At 34.8% G+C, this 26,936-nt stretch overlaps 2 protein-coding genes across 4 annotated transcripts; one reads left to right on the top strand and one right to left on the bottom strand.

The window, feature by feature from the left end:
- Nucleotides 1-505: 505 nt before the first annotated feature.
- TYW5 (tRNA-yW synthesizing protein 5) lies at nucleotides 506-19,370 on the bottom strand. 2 transcript variants are annotated; one of them, XM_011369210.2, is made up of 8 exons: nucleotides 19,207-19,370; nucleotides 14,675-14,829; nucleotides 10,915-10,984; nucleotides 8,479-8,523; nucleotides 7,515-7,652; nucleotides 6,563-6,650; nucleotides 6,080-6,196; nucleotides 506-3,994 (listed from the first exon to the last, which is right to left on the bottom strand). In XM_011369210.2, the coding sequence occupies exons 1-8, from the start codon at nucleotides 19,282-19,284 to the stop codon at nucleotides 3,738-3,740; spliced, it is 948 nt and encodes a 315-aa protein (XP_011367512.1). In that variant the 5' UTR covers nucleotides 19,285-19,370; the 3' UTR covers nucleotides 506-3,737. The 2 variants fall into 2 exon arrangements, with proteins under 2 accessions (XP_011367512.1, XP_023391720.1); XM_023535952.1 differs by lacking the exon at nucleotides 7,515-7,652.
- MAIP1 (matrix AAA peptidase interacting protein 1) lies at nucleotides 19,287-26,887 on the top strand. 2 transcript variants are annotated; one of them, XM_023535953.1, is made up of 6 exons: nucleotides 19,287-19,412; nucleotides 19,572-20,059; nucleotides 23,028-23,099; nucleotides 23,519-23,645; nucleotides 24,851-24,998; nucleotides 26,489-26,887. In XM_023535953.1, the coding sequence occupies exons 2-6, from the start codon at nucleotides 19,610-19,612 to the stop codon at nucleotides 26,565-26,567; spliced, it is 876 nt and encodes a 291-aa protein (XP_023391721.1). In that variant the 5' UTR covers nucleotides 19,287-19,412; nucleotides 19,572-19,609; the 3' UTR covers nucleotides 26,568-26,887. The 2 variants fall into 2 exon arrangements, with proteins under 2 accessions (XP_023391721.1, XP_011367513.1); XM_011369211.2 differs by lacking the exon at nucleotides 19,287-19,412 and having other exon boundaries at nucleotides 19,473-20,059.
- Nucleotides 26,888-26,936: the final 49 nt, after the last annotated feature.

Below are 26,936 nucleotides of genomic sequence, written 5' to 3'. Positions count from 1 at the left end.
CAAAAATGAGTTCTTCCTTTTGTGCTAATCTCATCAGGTATCTGTATTCTTTTAGCTCTCCTTAAGAGACTTGGTTAGAATATGGTGTGATCTGTTTTTCATTTTATTCATGTAGTAGTAGTACCTAAGCACCCACCAAGGCAAGGAGGGTCTAGGCACTAAGAATATAGTACAAACAAAACAGTCCCAGCATGTTAGTAAAGAAATGTGTAAAGCTTAAGAGGTAAAATAGGAAACAAATGGTAGTAGTCTTAAAAGAGCTATTCTGTTAGGCTTCATTTAAGGGCCTTTAAGAGAAACATGCTTTAAAGGATAAGATATACATGTAGATATACTTCGTCTGTAAATTCAGGTTGCTCTTTACAAAGGCAGTGAGGCCTACTAGCTCTGTTAGTGGTAGAGAAGCAGAGTCACTTAGATGGCCATTTTAGTATCCCATTTAATGAAACTTTAAAAATTGAATACAACTTAGGTGTATTTAAGACATTCAAACACTCATGGCCTGTATGCTTAAAATAAGACTTTAAGGTAACACCAGAGATATGTGGGTGACTGCCAATCCATGTTAGTTCCTCCTGACTACATCTGTTTTAGCGCCGGGGGAAGGAATCACAGCAGCACAGTTCCAATTCCATCCAGACCTGCACACCAGCTTCCTGTTTTTTTTTTTGGCAGCTTCTTAAATTCAGCTTAGATGTCTACTGGCAACTTTAGATAGGTGGGAGAAAAGCCTTGTTACTAAGGTTCTTTCCAAATGTTCACATAGCTGCTATTAAAAAGGTTGGAAAGATAGAAAATAAGCCTTCTGGACTTTGTTTCCCTTGTTTTGATATTTTATGGAAGTGATAAGTCTGAAATTCATTGCTGAATAGCATTCCAATGTAATTATGTATCAAGACATACTGTTAATGTGTTCATGAAAAGCTAATAATTACAATATACACGTTTTTCAATTAATTTTAAAATACAGGAGCAAAAATTTCAACTAGATTCCAGTCTGCCACCTATTTGTCTAACCTGAGGCAGTGTCTATCACTGGTTTCTTGTATATTGCTGCAGTAATAATTTTATGTATGTACAAATGTTTACTTACAGCGTATCTTTGTTTTACAAAATAGCAGCATATACCCAGTTTCAAACCTTTTTTCTCATTTAATTACCTTGGAAAAATTCCTTGCCAGTACCTACATATATCTCTGTCTCATTCTTTTACTGCATGGTATTCCATTTTTATATTATACTCTACTGTCTACCTGTTTATCATTAGTCTTAACTTTGTATCCCTTGTCTATGCAGCAAGCAGTACAATGAGTTTTGCTGGCAGAGGAAAACTATTCCTTTGTGCATCAGGCCAAGCCCCCAAACTGTTGCCAAATAATTATATAATGTATTCAGAAGTATTTGAGATGAGCTGCACCTAAGGCAGAAAGAATGGAGAATTACTAACCTGGTCACCATAACTAATTCCAGTTTCTATCACCTAGCTTTGTGAGCCTGGATAATCATTTAAGCAATCTGGACTGATTAGTGATTTCTAAGATCCCTTTCAGCAATAAAATTCTAAGATTTGGAATTCCTGAGAAGTTGCAGCAAACAAATACTGTAATATTTTATACATTCAAAACATCGTTTGGTCTCAACCAGTTAGGCAAAAAAGATTAAAACAAACACCAACATTAAAATTATGACCAGAGAAATAATTTTAAAACTTCCCAAGGTGTTCATCTCAAGCTTTCCAGATATCATAATTAACCTCAAATCACTCAGCGAAGAAATATAATTAAGTGGAAGCTAGCACCAGTCATCAATTATGTGCCTACCCTTGAACCAACTCTGTATTTTTGTAGCAATCCTATAAAGTCTTACTTAGTTCTATTTTAAAGATGAGGAAAACAAGCATCATTAAGATTAACTTGCCTAAGGTCATTCAGTTTGCTTCCCAAATAAACAATTAAAATGAACATTCACTGAGCCAACTGTAATCTGTTTTCCAAGTTTTCTACATGGCTCTGGGTATATACTTTGCACTGATTCTCTCACTGGTTAAAAAAGGGGTGGGGGGAGGAGGGCAAAACAGAGGGTTTATTAAATAACTGACTATAAATACTGTTCAAACAGGGGCATTGTCTTTTTTTTTTCTTCCCAAAGGACTCATGTAAAAAAGTTCTTTGCTTAACCTAAGACATAACCAAATTTCAAAATGTAATAATTAGATCTGGCTAACATAACAATTTCTTTTCTGATAGAATCTCTTCACTTTTGTTGATCGGAGTAACTTCAATACCTTTTCTCAGACACCTAGGAAGTTCACAATAGTTTTTTATACACTTTTCCTTTCTGATTATAATTTGCTTTTTATACCTGAAATTAATCCAACTCCAAACACAGAATATGAAATGAATTATTTCCAAATGAAAAATCATTCTGAATTAAAATACACCAAATTGATATACTCAGAACCCTTTAGATGGGCACATTTGTGTTTAGGAAATATATTTCATCTTCAATTACAGTGCAAATAATTACTAAGGTCCAAAACAAAGAATGGCACAGATCCACATACAATGGCTCATTGTCTTCAATGGTGACATTTTTGGGCTCTCTCACTTATTTTTTTTAAATATTTTTTCTTTAAGGGATAAGTGGAAAAGCATTTCATGGGGGAAAACTTGAATGAGGGTGAAGTTTAACCATAGGTATAAATTAAAACTAATTTGAGTATTTTCTGACATTCAAAACCTGAAAAAAGGGGCAGGCCTAAGTTATACTGGGTTCCAAGAAAAACCAGGATCATTAATTTGTTTTAAATGAATCACAAAACTAGTAATCTAAATTACTATCATCTAATCCAGTTGTTCTCAGTCCTGATTATACATCAAAATAACCTATGATGTCTATCAAATACAGTTTTGGTAAAACCTGAAACACACTGAATCAGTCTATAAAGTTAGGACCCAGGCATCTGTACTTAAAAGCTCAAAAGATTAATATAGTAGACATTTGTTAGTTGCCCACCATTTTTCCTTATCAGAATTCTTATTTTAAAAATAATCATTCTGCCCCCATATGTACCTCATGTACCTTAGCTCTAGTAGACCTGATTGGCCCTGGGGTTATTCCATACCTCTTGCCAGTGACTGGCTAGGGAATGGACTGGTCTAAGCCACTTTAGATCAGTGAGACCAAGAATTTGGTGGCAAACTCTGGGAAAGCTTTCTTGTATTGAGAGGGCCCCTGGAATCCAGCCTGACTCCTCCACTGCATTTAAATGAAGGTGCACACGGCCCCAACTGCTACTGGCAATCATTCCATGACCACGAGGTAACCAGCCTTAGAATGATGCCAATGCAGCAGTTGAAAAAGGGAGGAAAAAACCCAGAAGTTCTTAATGACAATACTAAATCACTGGATCAGAAATAGTGAAGCCCAATTATCATGAGACTATATGTATAATTATTCAATACATTTTCTTAAGTCACTTAGAATTTTTAATTATTTGCACCTAAAAGCTAAAGAGTAGTCCCAGCACAACATTCTTTGAACCATAACAATCTGTATTAAGTAGAAGCCACACAACATCCCTTGATACTTATTTAATTTATAAATCTGAGACTGATTTATCTTTCCTCTTTTAACAAAAAATCTATAAAAATAATTTATATCTTGTATATTTTTCTAATATTTGAGCTGAACTAGATCTATTTACAAGTTTATATTCATTGCATTCGCTCTGTTATTTACTCAAAGTTTTTGCTATAGGCTTTGTCTTGAATGTGTAAGACCATTCGCCGTGCATAAAAGTCCTGGTATTCCTCTGGTAATTCAGCCAATGTTTTTATGGCTCTGTCCAAAATTTGTGCAGCTCTTGATGCTGCTGTAGGATCTTTGTTTCCATAGGTATCTGTTTTATCATAGCATTCAGATGGAAGGTGTTTCCAAAAGACATTCACTCCCACTCCAAACTCTTCAGAAATTACATTATGGAACCATAAAGCTGGAGGAAAAAAAAATTTTAAGTTAAAAATAAGAACTACAGTTAAAAAAATAAAATGTCAGTGAAATATCACGAATTGCATGTAGCCAATGTAAGAAATAATTCTTGTAACGAAGATTCCTTCGTTAGCATACTCCCAGCTTTTAACAGAATCATCTTAACTTTTATGAATTGCCAACCAATTTAAAGTGTCAACAGCACAACCCTACATTTAAAACCTTTGGAAATAGCAATTTTTCCTTTTTAACTTAAAAGACATAATAAAGTTATATTTGTTTTGTAGTTTTGTAATTTGGGGCTGTGTTTTGTGTTACTTGTTTACACTTCCTGAGTCCCATGACCACATCAAAACTATTTTTTTTGTATACAGAACATTTTAATTATTTGAGGAGTATATATGACCTTTTCTTGCTCAGTACAGTACTTTTGTTCTCAGAGACTTCCTGTTCTAGTTGTATTTGATTTTCTAACTTGCTTAAATTTGCATTCATTGTAGCCTACTCAGTTTTATATTTCTAATGCAATTACAATCAGCTTGTATTTCTTTCAGCTTCTTTACAATAAGTATATAAAACTAGAGCAAACATTTTGGTGAAGGAGAGGATGAGTAAACTTTTTCATATTATATAGCTATTTTTTACTTCCACCATAAAGTTTACTTCTTTGTTTTCAATTGAGTTTAAACATTTTTAAAATATGGGTGCTACAAGAATACTAAAGCAATACCACAATATAACAAAGATAAAGTAACAATCACATTAAAAAAAGGTTTAAGCTAGTCAAACAATGAAAGGAAGATTTATAAGATACTAAATTTTAGAAACAAACTCAGAGTGCTCTAGGAAAAACAAAAGCTTAAAATATTTTGACTTGCAAAACTAGTTTTCAAACATGGTTTTAATCTTAAGCACTCTTTCTTTCAGAATCTCTTTTTCCTTATTTAGTGAAACAGGAAAAAAAGCTAAACATTTTGTTAAATTTAAATCCAAAGATGGAGCTTTTGCTTTTATTTCAAAATATATGCAAATGTTCAGTATTTCTGGTTTTTCCTTTTTAAAAAAAAAAATTGTGCACAGAATAAGGGAAAACTACAAAGCCCTTAACCACATTCTAAAGATAAAAAAAACTCCGAAATTTAAATAATGGCAAGAGATTTAAAGACTAGTGCGCTGATTGTTTTCAATGAATATAGAAAGTCAATGTATCAAATTTTTATAGACAATCAATTATATGAAGGACATTGTATCCAGCCCCTCAGGAGGAATATAAAGATTAACAACACATGGTTTATTGTTCTCAAGGAATTTATAATCTAGCCCCAAATGAGATATTTTTACTAATATTTTTAAACTTAATTTTCATTAATACTGTTTAACTTAATTTCATCACTGAAAAGAGGTATTAATGTTTATAAATATATTAACTAAGATATGGGGAAATAACTATAGAGATAGAATTTGTTAATGCACCCCTTTAATCTTAATTATGGTTTTTATAATTTTCAGGTATTCATTTCAGAATCATAATTACAGATATTAATTACATTACTGGTTAGTAACAACTAACGCTTATTTATTATACAAAGAAATTAACTAACACTAATTCAGACTGTAGAAAAATAATGCACACAAAAGACATCACAGGTGTTGGAAATTATAACATTTTGATATTTAATAAAATCTCTAATCTGTTTTGGCTTTAAAATATATTTACCATTTCTTAGTAACTACTTAAATTACATAGTTCTAAAACATATAAATATATTAGAAATAAAATCATTAAAAAGAAAAACCAGGTATAATATTTTCCCGGATAGAAAGGTATCTTGCTTGACGTCATTTAAAAAAATAATTTGGAGTATATAAAAATATATTTATAGGGTGCCTTTGAAAAAGACTGTTGATTTTCTAAAAATGTGCCTAAGCATACTTTAAACACACACAGACACACATTTGTGTATAAAAATCATATTGTACAGGACAGGATACATATTACCAATATACTTTTGTACTAAAAAATCATATAATGGATAAGTGACAGTACAGATTTTATAAATAGCAAACTACGGAGTTTTAGAAATCTTACCAGGAATGAATAATACATCTCCAGCTTTAAGGGAACATTCATACCTTCTAGCCTTGGAAAACAGTGGATATTTAGCTAAGTCTGGGTTATCTATATTTAGTACTTCTGATTTAGTACCTGAAAAGTTCCAAAAAAGGATAACATAGATTGAACAAAGTTAGCATTTTTAAAAAATTACATAAACTTGAAAATTTATTTTCTGTACAATTACTTACAGTACCCACAGTGAGAAGAATTATTATTTTCCTTTCAATGACCCACCCTTTATTTATGACCACTGACATCCATATAATACAATTAAGAAAACCTGAAAATCTCATTCTTTATATTAGCTATCATGACATATATACATAATGGAGAACACAATACATCATAATTAGGAAGAAGCTCTAAAATGTTTTTCTATGAGAATAAAGAGAATTCTTAAAAAAAGTAACTGAATAAACTACTTTAGAAATATTCACTTAAAAAATAAAAAAGTACCTGATAAATATAAATACTGGGCATCTCGAGGACTGAACAGTACAACACGCTTTTTTCCTGTCACTTGTATTAAGAAGTTATCCATTACCTGAAGACCAATGAGAACTTATAGATAAGAAATACCTAAAACTTACATACATAGAACCAATGATATTGCAGTTAATTGTAAATCTTATCCTTTAATGAGACTTGACTCACATTATCTAAAACTCTTATATTAATATTCCAATGAAAATACTTGTATTCCAAACACAACCGTGCCTTTATTAAAGATATTTCTGCAGCACTGCCTTAAAATGGAAAAGGCTGGCAAGCCATTAGGAAATCTGAAGTGAAAACTATGTGCTCTTGTCCCACCATTACAACAGTGAGGGTATTTACACCTACTCGAGGCTCCCTCTGATTAGTATATATTACTTGTCTGTCAAGCAATGCTATAAGGCCAACATTGGACAACAGATTGAAAGCACTTAGAAAAATTAAGTGTTGGGAAAATATAAGGTATTGTGGCAACCACTGCTCTTTTAGTAACTTTTAATATATGGCCAACTATAATATGGTTATAGGTATCTTGATTTCTAAATTACTTCTGTAGGACTAGAACATCCTCATAACATTATCTCATCACTTTTTCCACTTTCATAATTTTCGCCCTTGTCTGGTGGCCATTTTTCACATGTAAAAAAAACACTGCATAAAACTTGATATACATATACGATGAATTAAGAACAAGACAGAGAAATGTACATGTTGAGAAACTAAGCTTTAGCATTATTTAATAATTCACTCCCATATCACCATCTTGCAGAGAGCATCTGTTTTTAAACCTCACCATTCAGCAAATTACATGTCAAAGATCTTTAGGGTAGCCTACAGAGTTGAAACTGTGACTATTATATCTATAGATGCTAAAATCTACAGTAGCTTTAGATTTCTCATTTGTGTAGCATACATCATAGTGGGTCCAAAGTTGTAATCCTGGTGAGCTAATTCGAAAAACACTGGAAAAGAATTGCTCCTCTTTGAAAAATTTTGGAAACTTAATATCTCCTTCCAGTAAAGGAAACTGCTTTCTGATATCTGCAACATCCTGCATTGAGAGAAACAACAAAATTTTAAATAATAAACACAATACTGGCATAATGCTTATTTTATCTAAGGCTGCCAGCAGAGTCCATGATATTAAGAAGGAATGGGGCAAAACTCTGTTTACTACTTTAAAATACTAGAATGTGACCATAACCAACAAATAAGGAAATAACAGACTGTATAACAAGACTGCAGATTCAACAATATTGTTACTGTTAAGTTTACGATGCTCCTTTTGTAGAAAGGTTCTTCCTACTTAAAGCAAGATTAATACAATTGTCATCTAAGATCGAGTATTTTAAGTTTAGGAGTCAACAACTTGAATGTTATCAACTACATAAAACCTGTGGGTTCTACTGAAGGAGAAGAATAAAAGAAGGTAAAGAACTAAATGGTGACATAGAGGCAAAAATATAATCTTATTTGATTATTTCAAGGATCACTCCTTAACAATGAAGCCATAGTAACTGGACTCTGAATGCATGTCAAAGGTTACATAAATTATTCGGAATTTTTATAGTTATTTTAGATTATATTTTCTTAGCTGAATGGCAATCTGTAAAACATACAGTAGAAAGGATTTCTTAATTGTGTAGAGATTAGAGCAGATGACTTTAAACAACTAAGATTCTATGATCCTACTTGAAAACTAAGTTATCAACTTTTAATAGTCGTACTTCTTATTCAAGGGCTAGAATCATTGAGAAAAACAGAAAAAAGATAAAATGGGTCATATGTCAGCTAGTAAGTATAAAAATTATAGTGCCAATTAAAATATATACATCCACTTAAGCTTTAAGCAATTGTTTGATATTCAGAATTCTTACCTTTCTAGGGTCTTCCCCAAGTGACCGTAAGTAGTACTTCTCATTCTTAAATGTCACAAAGAAAAACAACATCAGTAGTCATGTAAAAATATTAGAAAGTAAAGATGGAAGGAAACAAGTCTTAAAATCTAACCCAGTTTTAAGTCATTTTCAAAAAAGTTCCATTTTTCTACCCTTTCTACTAATGCTCTCTGGTGGCCAAATGAAGAAATGTCTCATAATAATGACTGAATCCTCAAAACATTAAGTAAAATAAATTCTAAAGGCAATATACACATACCACAATGCTTAGACTTTATACTCTAAATCATATGAATTCCTAAAAATGTCTTCTTAAGACCTAAAAGAATTTTCATTCCATTTGTATAGCACATGATCTCAAGATATTGCTGAGGGCCAACAACAAACTAATATGATGCAAATGTTGAATAGGGGATAAATAAAATATTTTATACTTTTAATAATTTTTTTAAAAAATTCTGAAACACTGTATTTTATCAAGCTAAGCCTATCCCTGATTATATAAATTCTCAAGCCAAATCCTTTAAGTCAGCTCATTAGGAATTAGAAATATGACATTTTATATTAGTAAATGAAGTTGATACTTTAAAAAATGATCAATTATACTTCACTGAGTAGCTATAATAAGGAACTGTTAAAATTATAAAACATTACTGGTGCTTGCATTTCCTATAAGAATTAGACAACTGAGATATACTGGGGTCAAGCACAGGCGCAATCCAACACAAGAATTCTGCCTCTTTTATCCCTACACTAACACAAACTTCAAAATACATCTTATTTACTGTAACAACACATTATAAATCTATGATCATAAATTTAACTAGCTTTCAACTGTTTTTGTATTTTTAACTAGTACCGAATCAGGTAAATTCTATAAATTACTGGCTAATTAGGTTTCACGTATGTTCTTCAAAATTCTAAGTTTTCTACCAATTCTAATATTTAGGATTTATAGAATATATTTATGTGGCAGATACAGAAATACACTGCAAGGACTCCTTTTTGAGAATGTATTTGCTATTTAGTTGCAATGAGTGAGATTAACTTCCAGCTGCCAGCTGCTAACTCCTTCAGGTCTCCCTCAGCCTTTGAACCAAGGTCCTCCCCTTGTTGGGGTATCCCCAACCAATGACTGAGCAAGATGGTAAAAGGCCTAGACAATGCTGCCCAACACAGGACTCCTCTAACAGGCAATCTTTGCTCAGGAGTTCCACACTGAGTTGGCAGACCTATAGCACTGGCTGATGGTTTCCCAGTATCCAGTCGCCCCCTTTCTTTTCCCAAGTATTATTTCCCAATAAAATTTTTTGCACTCCTAACTCTATCTCAGCATCTGCTTCCTGGAGGATCAAACTGACAGTCCATACTCATCTTATTTACACACTTACCACAATTTTTAAACTTTAATCCTTTACCTCGTTTCTATTTCTTTCATTTCACTTGACATTTCATAGCTATTTAAGCTGTGCCTCTCATTACCATTGGACAGAAAAGTACCAAAGGGCAACTGAACCTACATGTTAAAGTGTAAGCATGAAGTTTAAATACCATTTTTCAGGTATGGCTAATGAAATCAGTTTTAGTAGACATTCTAGTTATACTATAAAACCACAGACCTCCAGAGTTTGTAGGGACCTTGTGGTAATCTAGTATAACCTGTACCTGATGAGACAACTGTGAAAATGCAACACCTTTTACAATCAAACTGACTACCAGCCCAGCTAGCTCAAATGCAACTTTATTCAATGCTTAAAAAACAGTTTATTTTTAAAATGTGCTTTTGAGATGACAGTGAATTTTTAAAATGTATTTATATATAGTATAAGCCTCAATGCCTTATCTCAAGATATTTAAATTGATCTATTTAAAGGTGGACTATCATGTAAATAAGTAGAATAGAATACTTCTGAACAAATGTTATATATAGCAAATACGCACAATAGAAATCACACTGATAACAACTAAAATACAGAAATAGTCTAATAGTCAATAAGATGAAAATAAAGTTCTCCATTAGCATTTGAATTTGGCATATCAGACCAAAGCATTTTCAAAGAAAGTAATATTAAATATTAATGGCTAACATTTAGCGAGTAGTTTCTAGTCAGGCACTGGGCTAAGTATGGATTTTATTTAATCATCACAAAAATCCTATGAAATAAGTACTGTTATTATTCCTATTTTATAGCTGAGTACACTGAGACACAAAAATAATTTGGCCAAGGTTTAAGATCTAATAGCAGAATTAATATCTATGGCATCAGAACCAAACTTTAAGAGTGACTACAGCTGTAGTATATCAAAGAAGTATATCAAAGAAGGCTACAGCTGTTAAATATCCAATGTTCTTATAAGAAAATTCACTTAGTATACAGATATTAATGTTTTCTAAAGAATGTTAAAATCAATTACCTCTGACATAAAGAATTCTTTATGCTTTTCTTCAGCAGCTCTCTGAACCAACTTGTCAAAAGGTAAAGTTCTGAAAACACACAAAAGAATCCTTGCATTTAATAATAATAAATCAAAAAAGAATACTCTAATCACTATATATAGGGGCTTAGAGATGATCTTCCGTTTTACAATATCCATAATTTTTATTAAAATCTATTATGTGGAATTCTAAATTTTCAAAATTCATTTAGTGGTGTGCTTATTTGACCTAGGTTGTCTGAAATTGTGATTTCAAAAAGTAAAGATTTTTACATCTATGGTAGAGATGGATACTTCTCATGTCAAGATCCTCCTAGTCCAAGTTATTGTTAGAAAAATGTTTCTACAGTGTTTGATGACTTTTGGAAATACACAAACTTTCAAGCTCTTTTTGCTACCTATTTCCAAGTGTCATGGCAAAACAAGTCTTGTGATGAATAGGGCAACTACTAGTGCTCTTTTGGAAGAGAAAGCAGGCAAAGGATCCAATGAAGATAAAGTCCCTCTCCCTCTCACTGATCTTCCTGCCTTCTGGCACTACCATAGAACACAGAACACTGTTCTCATCCTTCCACACCACCTTCTGTCATTTTAAGGCTTCTGAGTAATATCTCAAGGAGAATTTTAGTGAAACAACCAAGTTTTATTCTTCTTCAATATTTCTGCCCAAATGCCTGGTTCCTTGCACCTTGGTGAACAGGGCTAAATATCATAGAAGCAAAGTTTATATCCTTTACCTTGCATTCTTGAGCCTGAAATGCGATCTTTTCTCTAGGTCCCATCCTATATCTTGAACCTTCTAGAATCAAACGTACTGCCTCCTATATGAAGATGATCCCATATCAATAATATCAAGACAATGAAGTCCTTAAAAGCATCTGGGTCAAAAGCCTTTCCTCTTCTCTCCCACTACACTCCAGCCTCCAAACCTTTGATTAAGGGTTGTAATCTTATCATTCTTACTACCAAATATCTTTCCACTTGAAATCTGTACTGGGGGAGAGATGGAGAGAAAGAGTTAACAACACACTTTCTCCTCCTCTATAAGAAGATGACCTTGGGCTTACTTTCTCCTAGCAATGTTTTCCTAGAAATGAACAGGGTTAAGATAAACATGGAATGTCAGCTGTGATATCAGGTAATACTGTTTATTATAAAAATGTCCTTTGATTGGTAAACTATGTCTGGACTAGAAGGCTGGTGAGTGGACTATAAATACTTTTTAGGAGGCAGAAGATTTGACTTCCCTGTGTGCAGTGTAACTCTTGCAACTGAGTAAGCCCCTTGGAGGAACCTGGAAGTTCATGAGTCTATCATGTTACTGGTGTCTAAGTTAGGGTATTTCTGCATCCACCTCTATAGTTCTATTCTTTTACAAGTAAGCTGTTACTTGGTGAGCCAAGAAATGGCTCCTGGATTAGTATAAGGACTCCTACTGATGATATCTTGCTAGAATTCTGTTTCCTGCAAAGCCAAGTGAATCTGATGCCAGCTTATAGACTAGTGGGTCCTGTAAGCATGAATGTCAATCTGAACCTGAGGACACTGCTGTTAGTTATGTAGAGTGAGCCCTGCAAGAGAAAAGAAATCTGCCATCTACTTTGACCAATTTCCTACTATAGTTTCTGGCTAATTATATCAACAAATTTACTTGGCATCCTCCTATTCAATGTTTTCCATCTCTGACCTCGCCATATGCCCTTCATTCCCATTAAAGCATCTTTAGGAGTTTGGGAACAATGTGGAAGCCTCTCTGGCCCAGAGCTATCTCTATAATTGGTGCAGTTGCCCAGGCTTAGCTTTTTTACTCAGGAGAACCCATAAGTGTTTCAAGACCTTATAAGAACAGAGCAGACAGAGTGGCTCAGTCCAGAGAAGCAGAACAGCAGAACTTCAGAAGGTTGCTGAAGGCACCCCCAGCAACCTTCTCCCTTAGGTAGTGGTACATGTCAGACATTCTGCAGAAGCAAAGCTGAGAGAGAGGGAAATAAAGTATATGAACTAGAAAGTTCTTTGGCCTTGAGATCTTATCCATCCCATGCATGTTTCTAAAAGGGCATCTGATACTGAAGTTGCATTTGTCTGGACTGTTGCATAGACTAGCAAAGGAGGTAGTAAGAAATTGGGGTTAGGATCATGAGCTCCGTGGAGTCAAGCAAATTTGGGTCTAAGTCTTGATTCCATCATTTCAAGCTATATAATCTCAGGTAAGTTACTTAACATTTTTTAGCCTCTGTTTGTTCACCTGCATTACAATTATTATTAAACTGAAGTGATAATAATGATAAATGTGTGTAGGATTTCTTACTTTCTATTCTGTCTTTGGCCTAAATGCCTCCCTTCTTTTCTACTCCCCGTTAACTGCCAATAATGATTAAATCTATTTTTTTCTCCTTACACTAAGAAAATAATCTTGCAACTCTTTAGTAGCGCCAATGAAAGGTTTGGAGAAAGCTTGGGTAAGAACTATTACATAATGTATGTGCTTCAAAATCAAGTTTCAAAAAGTTTACAGGACATGCCAAAACATCAAGGCAATTTAAGATGAAGTTTCAATAACTACTTGTTACAGCATTGGAATCTCTGGGAAATAAACATCATTAACTGCAATCAGAAAAACGCTTATCATTCCAGCACTTTCTTTCTTTTTCTTGATTTAATAAAAAATGAAAAGTTCTTACACTTGGAAAAACTATGGCAATTAAATTAAATTCATGGCCTATTAAAAAACCAAAACTATAATGGTGAATATTCAAAGGATCAGAAACTGAGAAATGCTTTGGCAAGCTGCTATATGAGCTTGGAAAACTCTAATGAGAAAGAAATGGCCCTGGACATTAGAAGCTCTGTTTAACTCATCTCTAAACTCTGGAAGGAACAGTGAGAGCTAACTCCTTTTAAAAATCAGGCTATTGTGAACTACATGGTTTCTCAATAGATTGAATTTGCTGGGAACTACACATGCTCAGAATTTGAAAGCTGTTAATTTTTTAAACATTTTCAATGAAACTCAAGGGAATAAACAGTATATTAAAGATATAACATTACAGCATTTAAAGCTTTCAGATTTAGATATCTGGCAGCTTTTAACTATCTCTTATTTACTTATAAGAGATCCTAAAACATAAGAGAACAACCATGAGGAAAATTAAAAGTATTTAAGATTATTTTTTCAAAAGAGAAAATTAGGACTGATTTTTTTAAAAAGTTATCCGAGTTAATGAAAGATTATACCAAACATAGCAACTACATGTCCTATATTTCCAGAGAGGGCAGAAAGGAAAACAAGGGCTTATATTTATCTAAAAACAATCTGGATTTAGAAAAGTTTCCAAAAATAAGGGTATTAAAAATCAAAAAAGGTTATGAAGGAAAACTTTAGAATTTATTACTCTAGATAACAATTATTAACATGGTAGGATCAATTAATTAATGAAGCATTGAATGACTACAGCACACCCAATTTCAAATACAATCTCATGAAAATTCTCTGTTCCTTGTGTGATTCCAGAAGGTATCAGGTATATACTGTATTTAAAAAATGGTCATTGGAAATGTCTTTGTATTATTACGTTAACCCAGAATTCTTGTGTTTTAAAAGTCATTCTTTAAAAATTAGTAAACTATTCATGATTATACTAAACTAGCCAAAAGATAAAGTGCCATAATAACACAAAAATATTTTAAAGGTTTACAATAAGTTATTTGTATTCCCAGAGTAAACCTCAGAAGAAAATACCTATATACAAAGTTCTTACTAATGAAGTCCATCTGGGCAACTGCAGCAACATGAATCTTTACTTCTTTCTTCCCTCCAACTTGACTTAGGTAATCCACTGTCCATTTGCTTGTACAGGCTCCCAAATCAATTCCTTCCAACACTAGAGGTTTTCTCTTAAATGGGGGAAAAAGTACAAAAAAAAATAGGGAAAACCAACAATATATCAGAAGTTGTATTTGGCAACGGAGGGACAAAAATAAATAAGTTGACACTTGATTCCAATATGCTCAAGCTCAAACCTTTTGAAAATTCATGCTGTAATTAAAACAGGAAGAAGACTCAATTAATATACTTAGAACAAACTTTTAACACTAGGATAACAAAAACAAAACAGCAATACCATCAATAGCTAAGAGAGGGAAAATCTTAACATTCTTTAAAGCATTTTCATGAGTGTTACTTAGGACAAAACATAAATGATTAAAATTTGTAATTTATAGTCAAATACTATTTGTAACTTTTTATTTTGATACTATGTCAGTGATTATGGCAGTCTCGAGAACATCACAAAGAACTCCCATATACCTTTACTCTGATTAATCAACCATTTATCTAACATTATGCCCCATTTTCTTTATCATCTTCTCTCATTCTTGCTGTGTGTATAGAGAGGAAGATATTATTAAAGATAATTTAATTTTTCCTGAACTATTTCATGGTAAGTTGCTGATATCATGCTCTTTTAGCTCTAAAAACTTGAATATATTTCTTGAGAATAAAGACATTATCTTACATAATCGCAGAAGTATCAAAATTATAGTTAATAATGACATATTACTATTATCTAACCCACAGTCCATATCCAAATTTTACTAATTGTCCTAATAATATCCTTTATAGTTATTTATTTCCCATTTGAGAAGCCACATAGCATTTAGTAATGTCTCTCTTATCTGGAATAGCTCCTCAGCCTTTTTTTCTCATGACTCTGACATTTTTGAAGAGCACAAGCCAGTTATTTTGTAGAATGCTCTTTAGTTTGGATTCATCTGATAGTTCTTCATAATTACATTCAGGTTATGCATTTTTGGAAGGAATGTACCGCAGAAGCAATGTTGTGTCCTCAGTGCAACACCTCAGATGGCACGTGGCATTTGCCCTACTATCTGTGATGTTAATGTTGATCAATTGGTAATTCTTGCCTGAGTCAAGTATGCCTATTGTGAGTACAACGATCATGATATTTAAAAATTCCATTATCTACATTTATTAGCTAGCATTCTAATGTCAAAATGTCAACTTTTGCATTTATTTACTTTAGTCATTGGGTTATAATTTATTAATATAATTTTGATGCTCAAATTATCCCAGATTTGGCCAGCAGGAGCTCCTTCGAACTGGCTGGTGACGTTTTACCTGAGCACTTGCTTACTTTGTAACAAAGTAGCACAATCCAGCAACCTCTTATACTTTCTCTGCCTCAGCCCTACAGTCTTTTCATAAAACAGCTCTGGTTTCTTTTAGTGGGGAATGCTATTTAGAAACCATGACCTGGATGCTAGGTGTGTTCATTGCTATTGGGGTATCATTACTTCTGGGCCTTCTCAGTGGACAGAACCAAGAAATAATGCTAAGCTGTGCATATACTCACCTCCTCAAAAAATATATATACACATACATATGCACATATATGCATATAGGTATATTTATTTATCTCTCTCCATATATACTATATACACACGCACACTTAAGTGATATATATATATGAACCATGATACCTCTGATTCTGATACCTGTCATATCTTATATGACAAGATTCATTCCAATCTTTATTGTTCATGTATGTGTAACTCCCTTCTCTAATAATGAGAAACCTGGTTCCTAACATCCTTGATATTTAACAATTCTACTAACCAGAATTCAGTACCTGTTTACAGTTTTTTTTCTTTTTATTTTAGAGTGAGAATATATACTCAAAGTTATTATTTTCAAAAGTGACTTGGCTTACTTTTCATCCTCCCCATTCCTGAGATTCACTTTTTTAAAAAAATTCTATATTAGTTTTGTTTTTTAAATCATTCTTAATCCTTGTTAACTTTATTACTATTACTTTAGAACATAAAACATTAACATGATCCCCAAAGTCAAAACTATACAAAAAGATCATCCCATCCACATCCTTCCACCTTGTACTCACTCATTCCCTACAGACAGTCAATCTTATTAATTTCTGGCTTATGGTTCCTGTATTTCATTTATTGCAAATTGTTTAAAAACATATACTTCCTTATTTCCCTTCTTTTTTTACACAAAAAGTGGCATACCTGTATTTTAGAGATTGCTTTTTAAAAAAAATTTAAAACTATGTCCTGGATATCACTGCTATCAGCTCAGATTATCTCTTTCACTTTTTTTTATATCTCAGTGTGCCACAGTCTAAATGGACAGTTTAATTAATCACTCTCTTATGCAAAGATTTGAGGTTATTTCCAATAATTTTCAAGTACAATCAACGCTATTTATTTTTATTATGGTGACATTGGTTAATGAAATCCGGTAAGTTTCAGGTGTACAGTAAACACTATTTAAATATTTTAATATTGTTGGAGGTGTAACCCCCCGAGTAAATTCCCAAAAGAGAAACTGCTAGATCGTAAACACATACGGTTTTGTTAGACATGCCAAATTCCCCTCCATAAGGGTTGCAACACTTGGCATAAAGTGTGAGTGACAGTTTCTTAACAGCCTCACCAAGAGTGTATTATTAAAGCCTTTTAATTTTTGTCCATGTGATAGGTGAGAAATGTATCTTAGTGTAACTTTAATTTTGCTTATGAGGCAAAGTTGAACATCTTTTCATATGTTTAGAGGGCATTTTTCTCATGTTTTTTGTTGTCAATTGTTCACTTTTTATGAGATTTCTGGACTTCTCCCACTTAATTTTTGAAAGTTCTTCACATTTATGAGCTTTTACTGCCTTTTATGAAATATATGCTGAAAATATTTTTCCCTGTTTGTATTTCATGTACTTAATCTTTTTATTATACCTGAATTTTGAGTCACAGTTAGAAAATCCTTTTATAGACCTATAATTTAGAAGAATTTACCTGTGTTTTATTCTACTGCTTGTGTAGTTTCATTTTTTTACCTTTAGAGCTCTGATCCATTTGGAGATTACTCTTGTGTATGGTGTCAGATATAAATCGAATTTTATCATTTTCTAAATAACTATAACCCGCTGTCCCAGCACTGTTGATTTAAAAGTTCATGTCTGCTCCAGTGATTTTTACAATGTCATTTTCATCACATAGCAAATTTCCATGTTAGCTTTTCTTTAGTGTTTCCAAGTAGAAAAGTCTTGCTTTGCAATTTTGTTATTAATTTCTAGTTTTATTACATTGTGACCAGGGTGTTGTAATTTTTCACTTTATGAAAGAAACTTAGTGATGCTTTCTTTGTGATATATGTCTTGCCTGGAACATTAAATTACAAAATGTGTTTTTGCTATGCATCTACTTAGCACTTCCACATAAACCATTTGATTTTCACAATACTGCCCTGCAGGTATTTTACACGAACACATCCTGAGGTGGAGGTGGGGTGAATAACAACCACCCATCCAGCACTAGTCCCGCAAATAAATGAGAATCTGTGGGTTGCTAACTCCTAAAAGAAAAAAAAAAACTTCATCCTTGACTTTTATAATACTCAAACTGTAGCTCCATGACCACCCTTATAGATGTAAGTATCAAGTAAAATTGCTGGGGGTGTTTTCTGCCATAAGCATGCTAACTGTAATCGTGTGGGGTTTTTGTTTTTTTGTTTTTTTTCTTTAAATATCTGCTGGGCTCTTTATTCTTAGTTTTTTCAGAAGCTTGGACTCCCTTTCAAAACACTACAAGTAAAAATACTTTTTTTCCCTTAATATTTTTCTGAGTTTTCGTTTAAAGAACTAAGGTTCGAATTACATATATAAAAGATTCCAACGTTTGAACTAGAACCCCGTAAGTTAGAATCCAAAACCAAGACCACTCACTGGACATTTCCTGGGGGATTCCCATTGCTGCTTCTTTTGGCTCGATATAATGAAAAATTGCTCTTTTAAGTCCAATAACTAGAGTGGACGGACAGGTGCCGTCGCGCCTACAGTGGGGTGCTGAAAAAACCTCTAAACTTTAGGAAACCCTAAGGAAAACAGGAAGGCGGGGCAACCCTTCATTGCCACGGTAACGACAGAAGACTACATAATGGAGTACTCCTCGCAGTGAGTAGTGCTTCTTAGGTAAAACGTTTCAGGCACTCAGCTCTCCGTGGTCACCCTGCTCCCCATAAACGTAGAGCTGTTTTCTCCGGAAACTTTAATAGATGAACCATTCGCTATCCCCCATGCGCCCTCGTCTTGGCAGCAGAGCTAAGTAGCTATTTTCGGCCGCCCGCGGCCGCCTCCCCACACCCTGGGTCACAAGATAACAATTCGGAGCCACCCAAATGGTAGGGATGGGTATTCATCCCCTGGCTTCTCGCCGTTCATCCCTGCGCAAGGGTCTCACCTGCGGATAGAGGTGTTGCATGAAATGCTCCTGCGAAACGCCCTCGAGCCGAAGTACCGAAATGCGCTGCCCCGCCATGGTTGTTCACGCTCGTCCTCTTCCAAGTCCCGGGAACCTCGGCCCTAACACGTTCTTCAATTTGTGATCCGTCCGGAAACACAACCCGAAGAGTATAGGTCCGCGTGGCGGATGGACTCGCGAGACAGGTCGGTCCCGGGCGCTGGGCTGGGAGTCTCTGTATGGATCGTGTGTTGGAGAGCCAGGGTGGGGCGGACTCACCAGAGGTGGCAGCAACAGGCTAGCTTTACTCTCCAGTCTCTTTCTCCTAACCCCGCTAAGGTGGTTTCCTACCGACTTTTTTTCAGTACAGCACAAGCAAGCACAGAGGTGAAAGGTCACAAAAATGGCGCTGGTCGCTCAACTATTTCCCCGCTTGCTGCTCTCTCGGCCGTGGCTTGGTGGGGCTGCCCGGCTCCGGACTCCGGGTGCAGCCGAGGTGAGGCCGTCCTTGGCTGGACTTTGCTGTTTCTGCCGCCGCCACCTCGGCTCGGGAATGACCCCGTTTCTTCGAGTCACTTTGTGTTCGGCAGCTTCAGCGCTGCCTGCTCGGGGGCCCTGTCGTCCCCTGCTCAGCCCTCCGGGGCTCTCCGCAGTTCTCCCCGCTTTCCCTGCCTGCCCTCGGCGCAGCTACAGCACCGAGGAGCAGCCCCAGCAGCGCCAGAAAACCAAGATGATCATTCTGGGGTTCTCCAACCCCATCAACTGGATTCGGACTCGAATTTACTCCTTCCTTATCTGGGCCTATTTCGACCAAGAGTTCAGCATCGCAGAATTCTCAGAGGGAGCGAAGCAGGTTTGTTTATTCTCCTGGGGTTGACCTGTACGCTTCTCATGCATTCAACTATTACACGTAAAAGTGTTTAGCCGGGAGCTGTCCTCACTGGGTCCCAAATTACCAAAAGTGTGTAGTGACCCCGGCACAGAGCCCTCCAGCCACTTACTTGAATTAAGCTTCTGCTTCTGTTTGCATGGTCGCCTAGAAGGAGAGATTCAATTGAGACACCAGAGTGAAGTCCCCTAATTACCTTTTCCACTTTACAGAGTTTGAATCAGAAAAGTATTCAAAGCCCATTTCTGCCACATACAAGCTATATGGCTTTATCTTTTCTGAACATGATTTTCTGCAAAACGAAAAAGACTGCTTGGCACTCCATAAATGGTTTTTGAATAAATGAACAAGTGGATAAGATTGTTTTGAAGAGTAAATGAGATAACATTTTAAAAGTGCTATAAGGTCATTTTTGGGTAGAAAGGTAAAACTTCCCGCCAGAGATCCGTTGCCCTTTATTCGTCTGTACCCCATTCCCGACCCTCCCCATCATACTCCTAAAGAATTACGCAGAGGTGATCAGTTTTCCCCTTTCAAAGGATTTGCTGAGACAGCCTGGCCGCTGATAAGTGCACAGCACTCTGCACACTGAGTAGCAGCTTTTGGTGATTCATAGTGCTGATGGTTCTGTCCCTCTTTCTGAATGGCTGATAATATTCCACCTTACCCTTGCCACGGTGCCCATCACTTTGAGTTTTGAGATTACTTGCAGATTTTGTATACATGAATTTTTCTAGGATAAAAAGCCATTTATAACTTTCTTTTGACTCAGAGTTTTTCATTACCAAATATTTCAGAACTATTGATAAACGATAGAAGTCATAGTTTATTTCCCAGTTCATGCCTCCCGTACCTTAAAATTATGCCATCCATCTTATCATTTTACAATATTGAGTGTATACTGGTATTGATATGTTTACTCCTAATTTATTTCAGTTGTTTCTATAAACACAGCCATTTATATTTATTTATGTGACCTGTCAGTTATAAATTAAATATTAGATTCAGTGTCAATATTAACTCCTGTTTCCCGCTTTCCCGAATCAACTCTTGACTGCTTTAGGTGGTTATTAATAAATTAAAAGGCAAAGAGCAACTTGATTAATAGCATCTACTCATGTCAGTTCTCAAAATCTTTAGTCCATGCAGAGAGAAATTGGCATGATCCTACTATTCTCCACAATGCCTGCTGATGACGTGAGCTTTTGTACTTCATAACACATACATGACTGTACCAGTTCCTTTACGTGTTAGGGAATGGAAATCATCTCCCCACCATGGGCAGAAATCAGGCATTAGTCCCTATTTCCTCTGAACACAGAGGAGCATGGGAAACTTTTTAGTCACTCTCCAATCTTAGAGGTCCTCCAGCTATTAGCTATTTTAGCACCCCTTTTTGCTGTTAAGTAGAATCTCCACCCCTTCAGCCAATTCGTATGCAGTTTTGCGTCATCTAAGTCAATTTTTGTGCATTTAGCTGTTCTGATATCCAGAAAGGATTTTGGGTCACCCATAGCAAATGTTTGGTGAATCTCTTAAATTAGTGGTTACTTAACATATATTTCAGATCAAACAAATCAGTTCTTCAGTACCTAAGATTTAAAAGGACATGGCTAAAAAACCTCCCTGTCAGATCTCATAGTGCAAACTGTATGTTTGCATGATATAATTCAGAGGCTTGATAATAATCTGGTGCAAAAACATTAGCTAGTATATCTACTCTCACAGACTCCCCTTGCCCTTTCTCCTTAGGCTAACCTTCCATCAATAAGATGTTATCTTGGGTTGTGAATATCAATTTATCAATTCGATCATGTTCATTAAGATTTTTCTTAATCATAGAAATTGAAAATGAAAAGTCACCTTATGATTAATCATTCTAGTTTTATCCTCCTTTGCAGATGGTAAATCCAAGCTCCAGAAAGGTAAAATAATTGGCTTAAGGATGCACTATCCTGTGACCCACTCTACAAGCAGTCTTGGTCCTCTAGAATCACTAAAATTGAGATGGTTAAGTACAATCTAGGCAAGCTTTTAGTCATCACATGAGCCAGGGGAGTAGGTAATCCAACGCTCTAAATGACTTTATTAGCTCCACAGGCCTGGCTTTCCATCAATGTGTATATATGACATATCTTCCCTATTACGATCATCAAACCACATTAATCAGATCCTGTTTGTTTTCCTATATCTTTCTTGTACATTTTAGCCTTTTCTATGAAAAAGAGGACTATTTCCTAGAAAACGGTTTAGGTTAGACACTCCTATGCCATCAAGGCCTTATCAGGGCTGCTTACTACAGTTCTGACACTAACTCCCCAGATTGAATTCAGATCCCACAGGTTAAGGTCTCAGTCCTACAAGATTAGCTGTACTTCAGATACCAATCTCAAATCCTGTCCTCCATACTTTTGACCCACCAGCTATAAACCGGAAGTTCCCACATCCCTCTTCCTCGGGTTCAGTAATTTGCTAGAATGGTTCGGGGAACTCAAGAAAGCACTTTACTTGCTGTTTACAGTTTATTATAAAGGCACAGCCAAATGGAAGAGATGCAGCTGGTTGGGTATGTGGAAAGGGATGTGGAGTTTCCATGCCCCGTCCAGGCACAACACTCTTCCCACACCTCCGCGTGTGCCCCTGGTATATCTTTGTGTGTCCAAGTTTCTCCTTTTATGAATACCAGTCAGATTGGATTAGGGCCCACCCTCATATAATCACCATTTTAAAGGCCCTATCTCCAAATACAGTCACCATCCAAATCTGAGTCATGTCTAACACTGATATCTTAGTGTTTGACATTGTTTATTGCCTTTATCATAAAATAGTCTTTTTTACACTTAGCTATTTAAGTTTGAGCATTGTATATTATGTGGTATTTTGCATGATGTTTTGAAATAATCACCACCTTCCTTCTACTGTTTTTTTTAAGGCTTTTGCTCATGTGTCCAAGTTGCTGTCACAGTGTAAATTTGATCTATTGGAAGAACTTGTGGCCAAAGAGGTAAAGTATACTTTTAATTTTCCTTTAAAAATAAATGTATTTTTCTCTTGCAGTAGAATGGTATACAGTACATTGTCTATTTATGTGTAAAAATAATGTGTGCCATCAGCTAAAATAGAGTCCCTGTATCATTTCTTTTGGGTACTTTGGGTCATATAAAAGCATAGAATGACTTGCTCTTTAAGGCATAAGTAAGTAAATATGATGTTTTTTGCTGGTTCTCATATAGAATGTTTTGTTAGGAGTTATCTGGTTGAATAACTAGATGGTTTTCAGCCTTTCTTTTGAAGATGAGTAAATATAGTAGTAAATTTAAAAATAGATTTAGAAAAATTCATTCCATTAAGACTTCATTATGCATTTTGAAAAGCTTTTGAAATTCAATACGCGAATTATAGTTTGCTTTTTGCCAAACTTAGGTGCTACATGTATTGAAAGAAAAGGTTACTTCACTACCTGACAACCATAAAAATGCCCTTGCTGCTGACATAGATGAAATTGTATACACTTCAACAGGAGACATCTCCATTTACTATGATGAGAAAGGTAATGCTGGATCACAGTTAACTTTAAATGACACATAATTATCCAGATAAGCTAAACTACTGGATAATCATGAAATAGTGGATGTTCGTTGGTACAAGTGAATATTTGTAGAACTCCAGAGAAAATACTACATTCATTCCTTAAAGATCTAGCTCTGGAACAGTTGAGATATGGTAACAATTTCTTATGCCCTTCTATCTGGAACACTACTATTTAATTCACAGGAGAGAGGATTGTCACTTAAGTTGATAAAATTGTCTAAGACAAGCTGCTCCCATATATCAAATTAAAAATATTTGTGTTTCAAATATCCTAACTTGAAGGAAACAATTGAGCATTTTAAATGCCCAGTTGAATGTTAAATAGAAGGAGTAAGGAGTAAAATAAAAAGCAAATGATATTAGCTAAAGACTGTTTTGAAAGTAAGATTAACTGCAGAACTCCCAAATTAGATTTGGAGACAATGAAAAAAGTTGAAAGGAACATTAGTGGTTATCTGCTTGCCCAATGCATACATTTTCCCTATGACATTCTTGAAAATGTATTGACTTATTTGTTCCTGCTACAAATATTTACATATGTATTATGCGTCAGGCACACAAGAAATCTGGCCTTTGCTTACACACTTTTCAAGGCAGTTCTGATATGGACTCTTAATAGTTAAAATTTTTTCATTCACATGTTAATTCGAAACATTTGTAAAGGTACTTTTAAATATTTTTTCTCTCCTAATATTTCAAATTGCATCTTTGCATCATAGTCCCTGCCTGATTTTTACACAGAAATTGTCATAATCGCTAGGCATAGCAAGGTGAATTAGGATTGAATAGAAGTCTTTCTGGCGATTGGGGTTAATTAGCGACAAGAAATGTTTTTTTCCCCCTCATTTTTGGTTTGACAACAGATATATGTTATAACTTTAGAAAATGACACAAATTGAAAATAATCTATGTAGTATACTTAGTAAATAGTACGTGCTCAGTAAAGAGCTATTACTGCAATGCAAAGAGGGCAAATATATCATAAACCCTAAGAGAATTTTCTAAAAATAGAAAAGTATCAATGCAGGTATTTATTAGGCTAGAATAAACACAAAATTTGATCTGTAACAACTGTGTAACTACTGTCAATTTCTGATTTCATTTTGGATATATGGATGATAGATTATTGTGATTTGTATGTGTATGTGTGTTTTTTTCCCTAAGGAAGGAAGTTTGTTAACATCCTGATGTGCTTTTGGTATCTAACCAGTGCCAATATCCCCAATGAAACTTTAAGTGGAGCCGGTGTATTCCAGGTTAAGTTGGGGGATCAGAACGTGGAAACTAAACAGCTTCTTAATGCAAGCTATGAGTAAGTCTAATCACATTTCATTGTTTTCTTTCTCTAGAAAATGGAAGGTAGTATGAAGGTATGAAAACTAAAGGGAGCTTTAGGAAAAAAGGATTGAAATTTGAGAAGTTATTTATGAAGAAAAAAGTCATAATGACATACTGGCCATGAAGCAGGAGTGTTCAGAAATAGAAGGAGGTAATATTTCTGAATGCAATTAAACGGTGTTTCAGCTGTCATATTGCTGCATTTCAAACCACTCTAAAACTCAGTAGCTTCAGACAGCCCATTTATTTTGCCTGCTGTTCTACTGCTCAGGAATTTTGGAATTTCAGCTGTGGGATTTTCTCTGCTTCACCTGGCATCAGCTAGGTGACAGGGGCTAGAGGATTCATTTCCACAGTGGCTTCTTCACTCACACGTGTGGCACCTTGGTGCTCTTTGGCTTCTCCACATAATTTCTCATTCTCCAAGGCCTCTCTTTGTGGCTTGAGCTTGTGGTAGTCTCAAGCTAGTCCATGTTTTATGGTGGTTGGCTTCTAAGAGGCAGAAGATATAAGATGATAGACCAGCAAAGGGCTATGCTCAGGATTGGAACAAATTCATTTCCGCCGTAGTCCTCTGATCAAAGCAGTCACAGAACCTGCACAATTAAACAAGCCTAGACCAACTCCACCTCTTTATGGAGCAACAGCTAGGTAACATTACAGGAAAACACGTTGGATGGGAGATATGGTTATGGCCATTTTGGGAAAATAAAATCTGCCATAATTGGCACATGGACTCTCTACTCACTGGACATTTTTTGACCATCTCCCACTTACCTAGTACTCTGGTAAGGGTTCAGATACAAAATTGAAAGGTTCTTGCCCTTAAGGAGGTACCATCTAGTAGGGGGTTAGCAAATTATTAACAAGACACTATGGTATATTTTTATGCTAATAAAATTTGGAGTGGCGAACAAGTTAAGTCAATAGAGACATAATTACATATTTAAATACTTATTTAATTTGAATTTACTGACTTTTCCCTTTTTAGACATCATTTATAATTAAAGAACACACACTATGATACTAACTTTTGGTGGTTCTGATAATATAGTTCCTACTAAGACCATGGGCTGCTCATAAACACTGTTCTTTTCAAGACTGACCTAACGTGGATAAACTAAATTCCACTAAAGTGCTGTTTTCATCACTGTAGTCCAGTTTATTTCTCCTCATATTAGATATATGTTATAGCTAGTATTTAACCACAGAATAATACCCCAGTTTCTCTCAAGGACTGACAGATTGTGGAGTATAGATCAGTCCATTGAAAATGTACTTTGATTTTGTGAGATATTTTTTTGTTATTGAACTGATTAAACTTTTTTAATTTTGATTTTTATTTACCATTGACCATTAGCTTATTTCCAAAAGCTGCCTCTAATGTACACTTGCAAATTATATAGCTACTAAGAAGTATTTGGACTAATGTAAGATTCACATTATTTGTAATTTTTTTCCTAGATTTCAGAGGGAGTTTACACAAGGAGTTAAGCCTGCCTGGACCATTGCACGGATTGATCACTCAAAGTTGTTAGATTAAGCTTTCTTGGAAAAATCAGCTTTATTGGACTTTTAGCAATTGCTGTGAAACACTGAGGAAGAAAAGTTTTGGATCAACTGATCTTCACTTAGTCAAGTCTGTGGATTACTTTTGTATTATTTCAGAATACTCTGTAGTATATTAGCATAATACAATAAAGCATTTTCCACAGATTGCTGTCACCTTCTGTAAAAGAGGTCAAAATAAACTACAAAGCCTATCGCTGATGTTATATTCAGTATCACTTCTAATGTTACATATATATGTGTATATACACAAACTAATTTGATAGACAATAAAGATATCTAAATGTTTCTAAATAGTTTTTAAATATTTTATTTTTGATTAATATGTTTATATCAATTCGAG

This window comes from Pteropus vampyrus, unplaced genomic scaffold (genome assembly GCF_000151845.1).
Source record: "Pteropus vampyrus isolate Shadow unplaced genomic scaffold, Pvam_2.0 Scaffold146, whole genome shotgun sequence".
NCBI lineage: Eukaryota > Metazoa > Chordata > Mammalia > Chiroptera > Pteropodidae > Pteropus > Pteropus vampyrus.
Note: the sequence above shows the minus strand (reverse complement) of the source record. Positions and strands in the feature narration are given on the sequence as shown.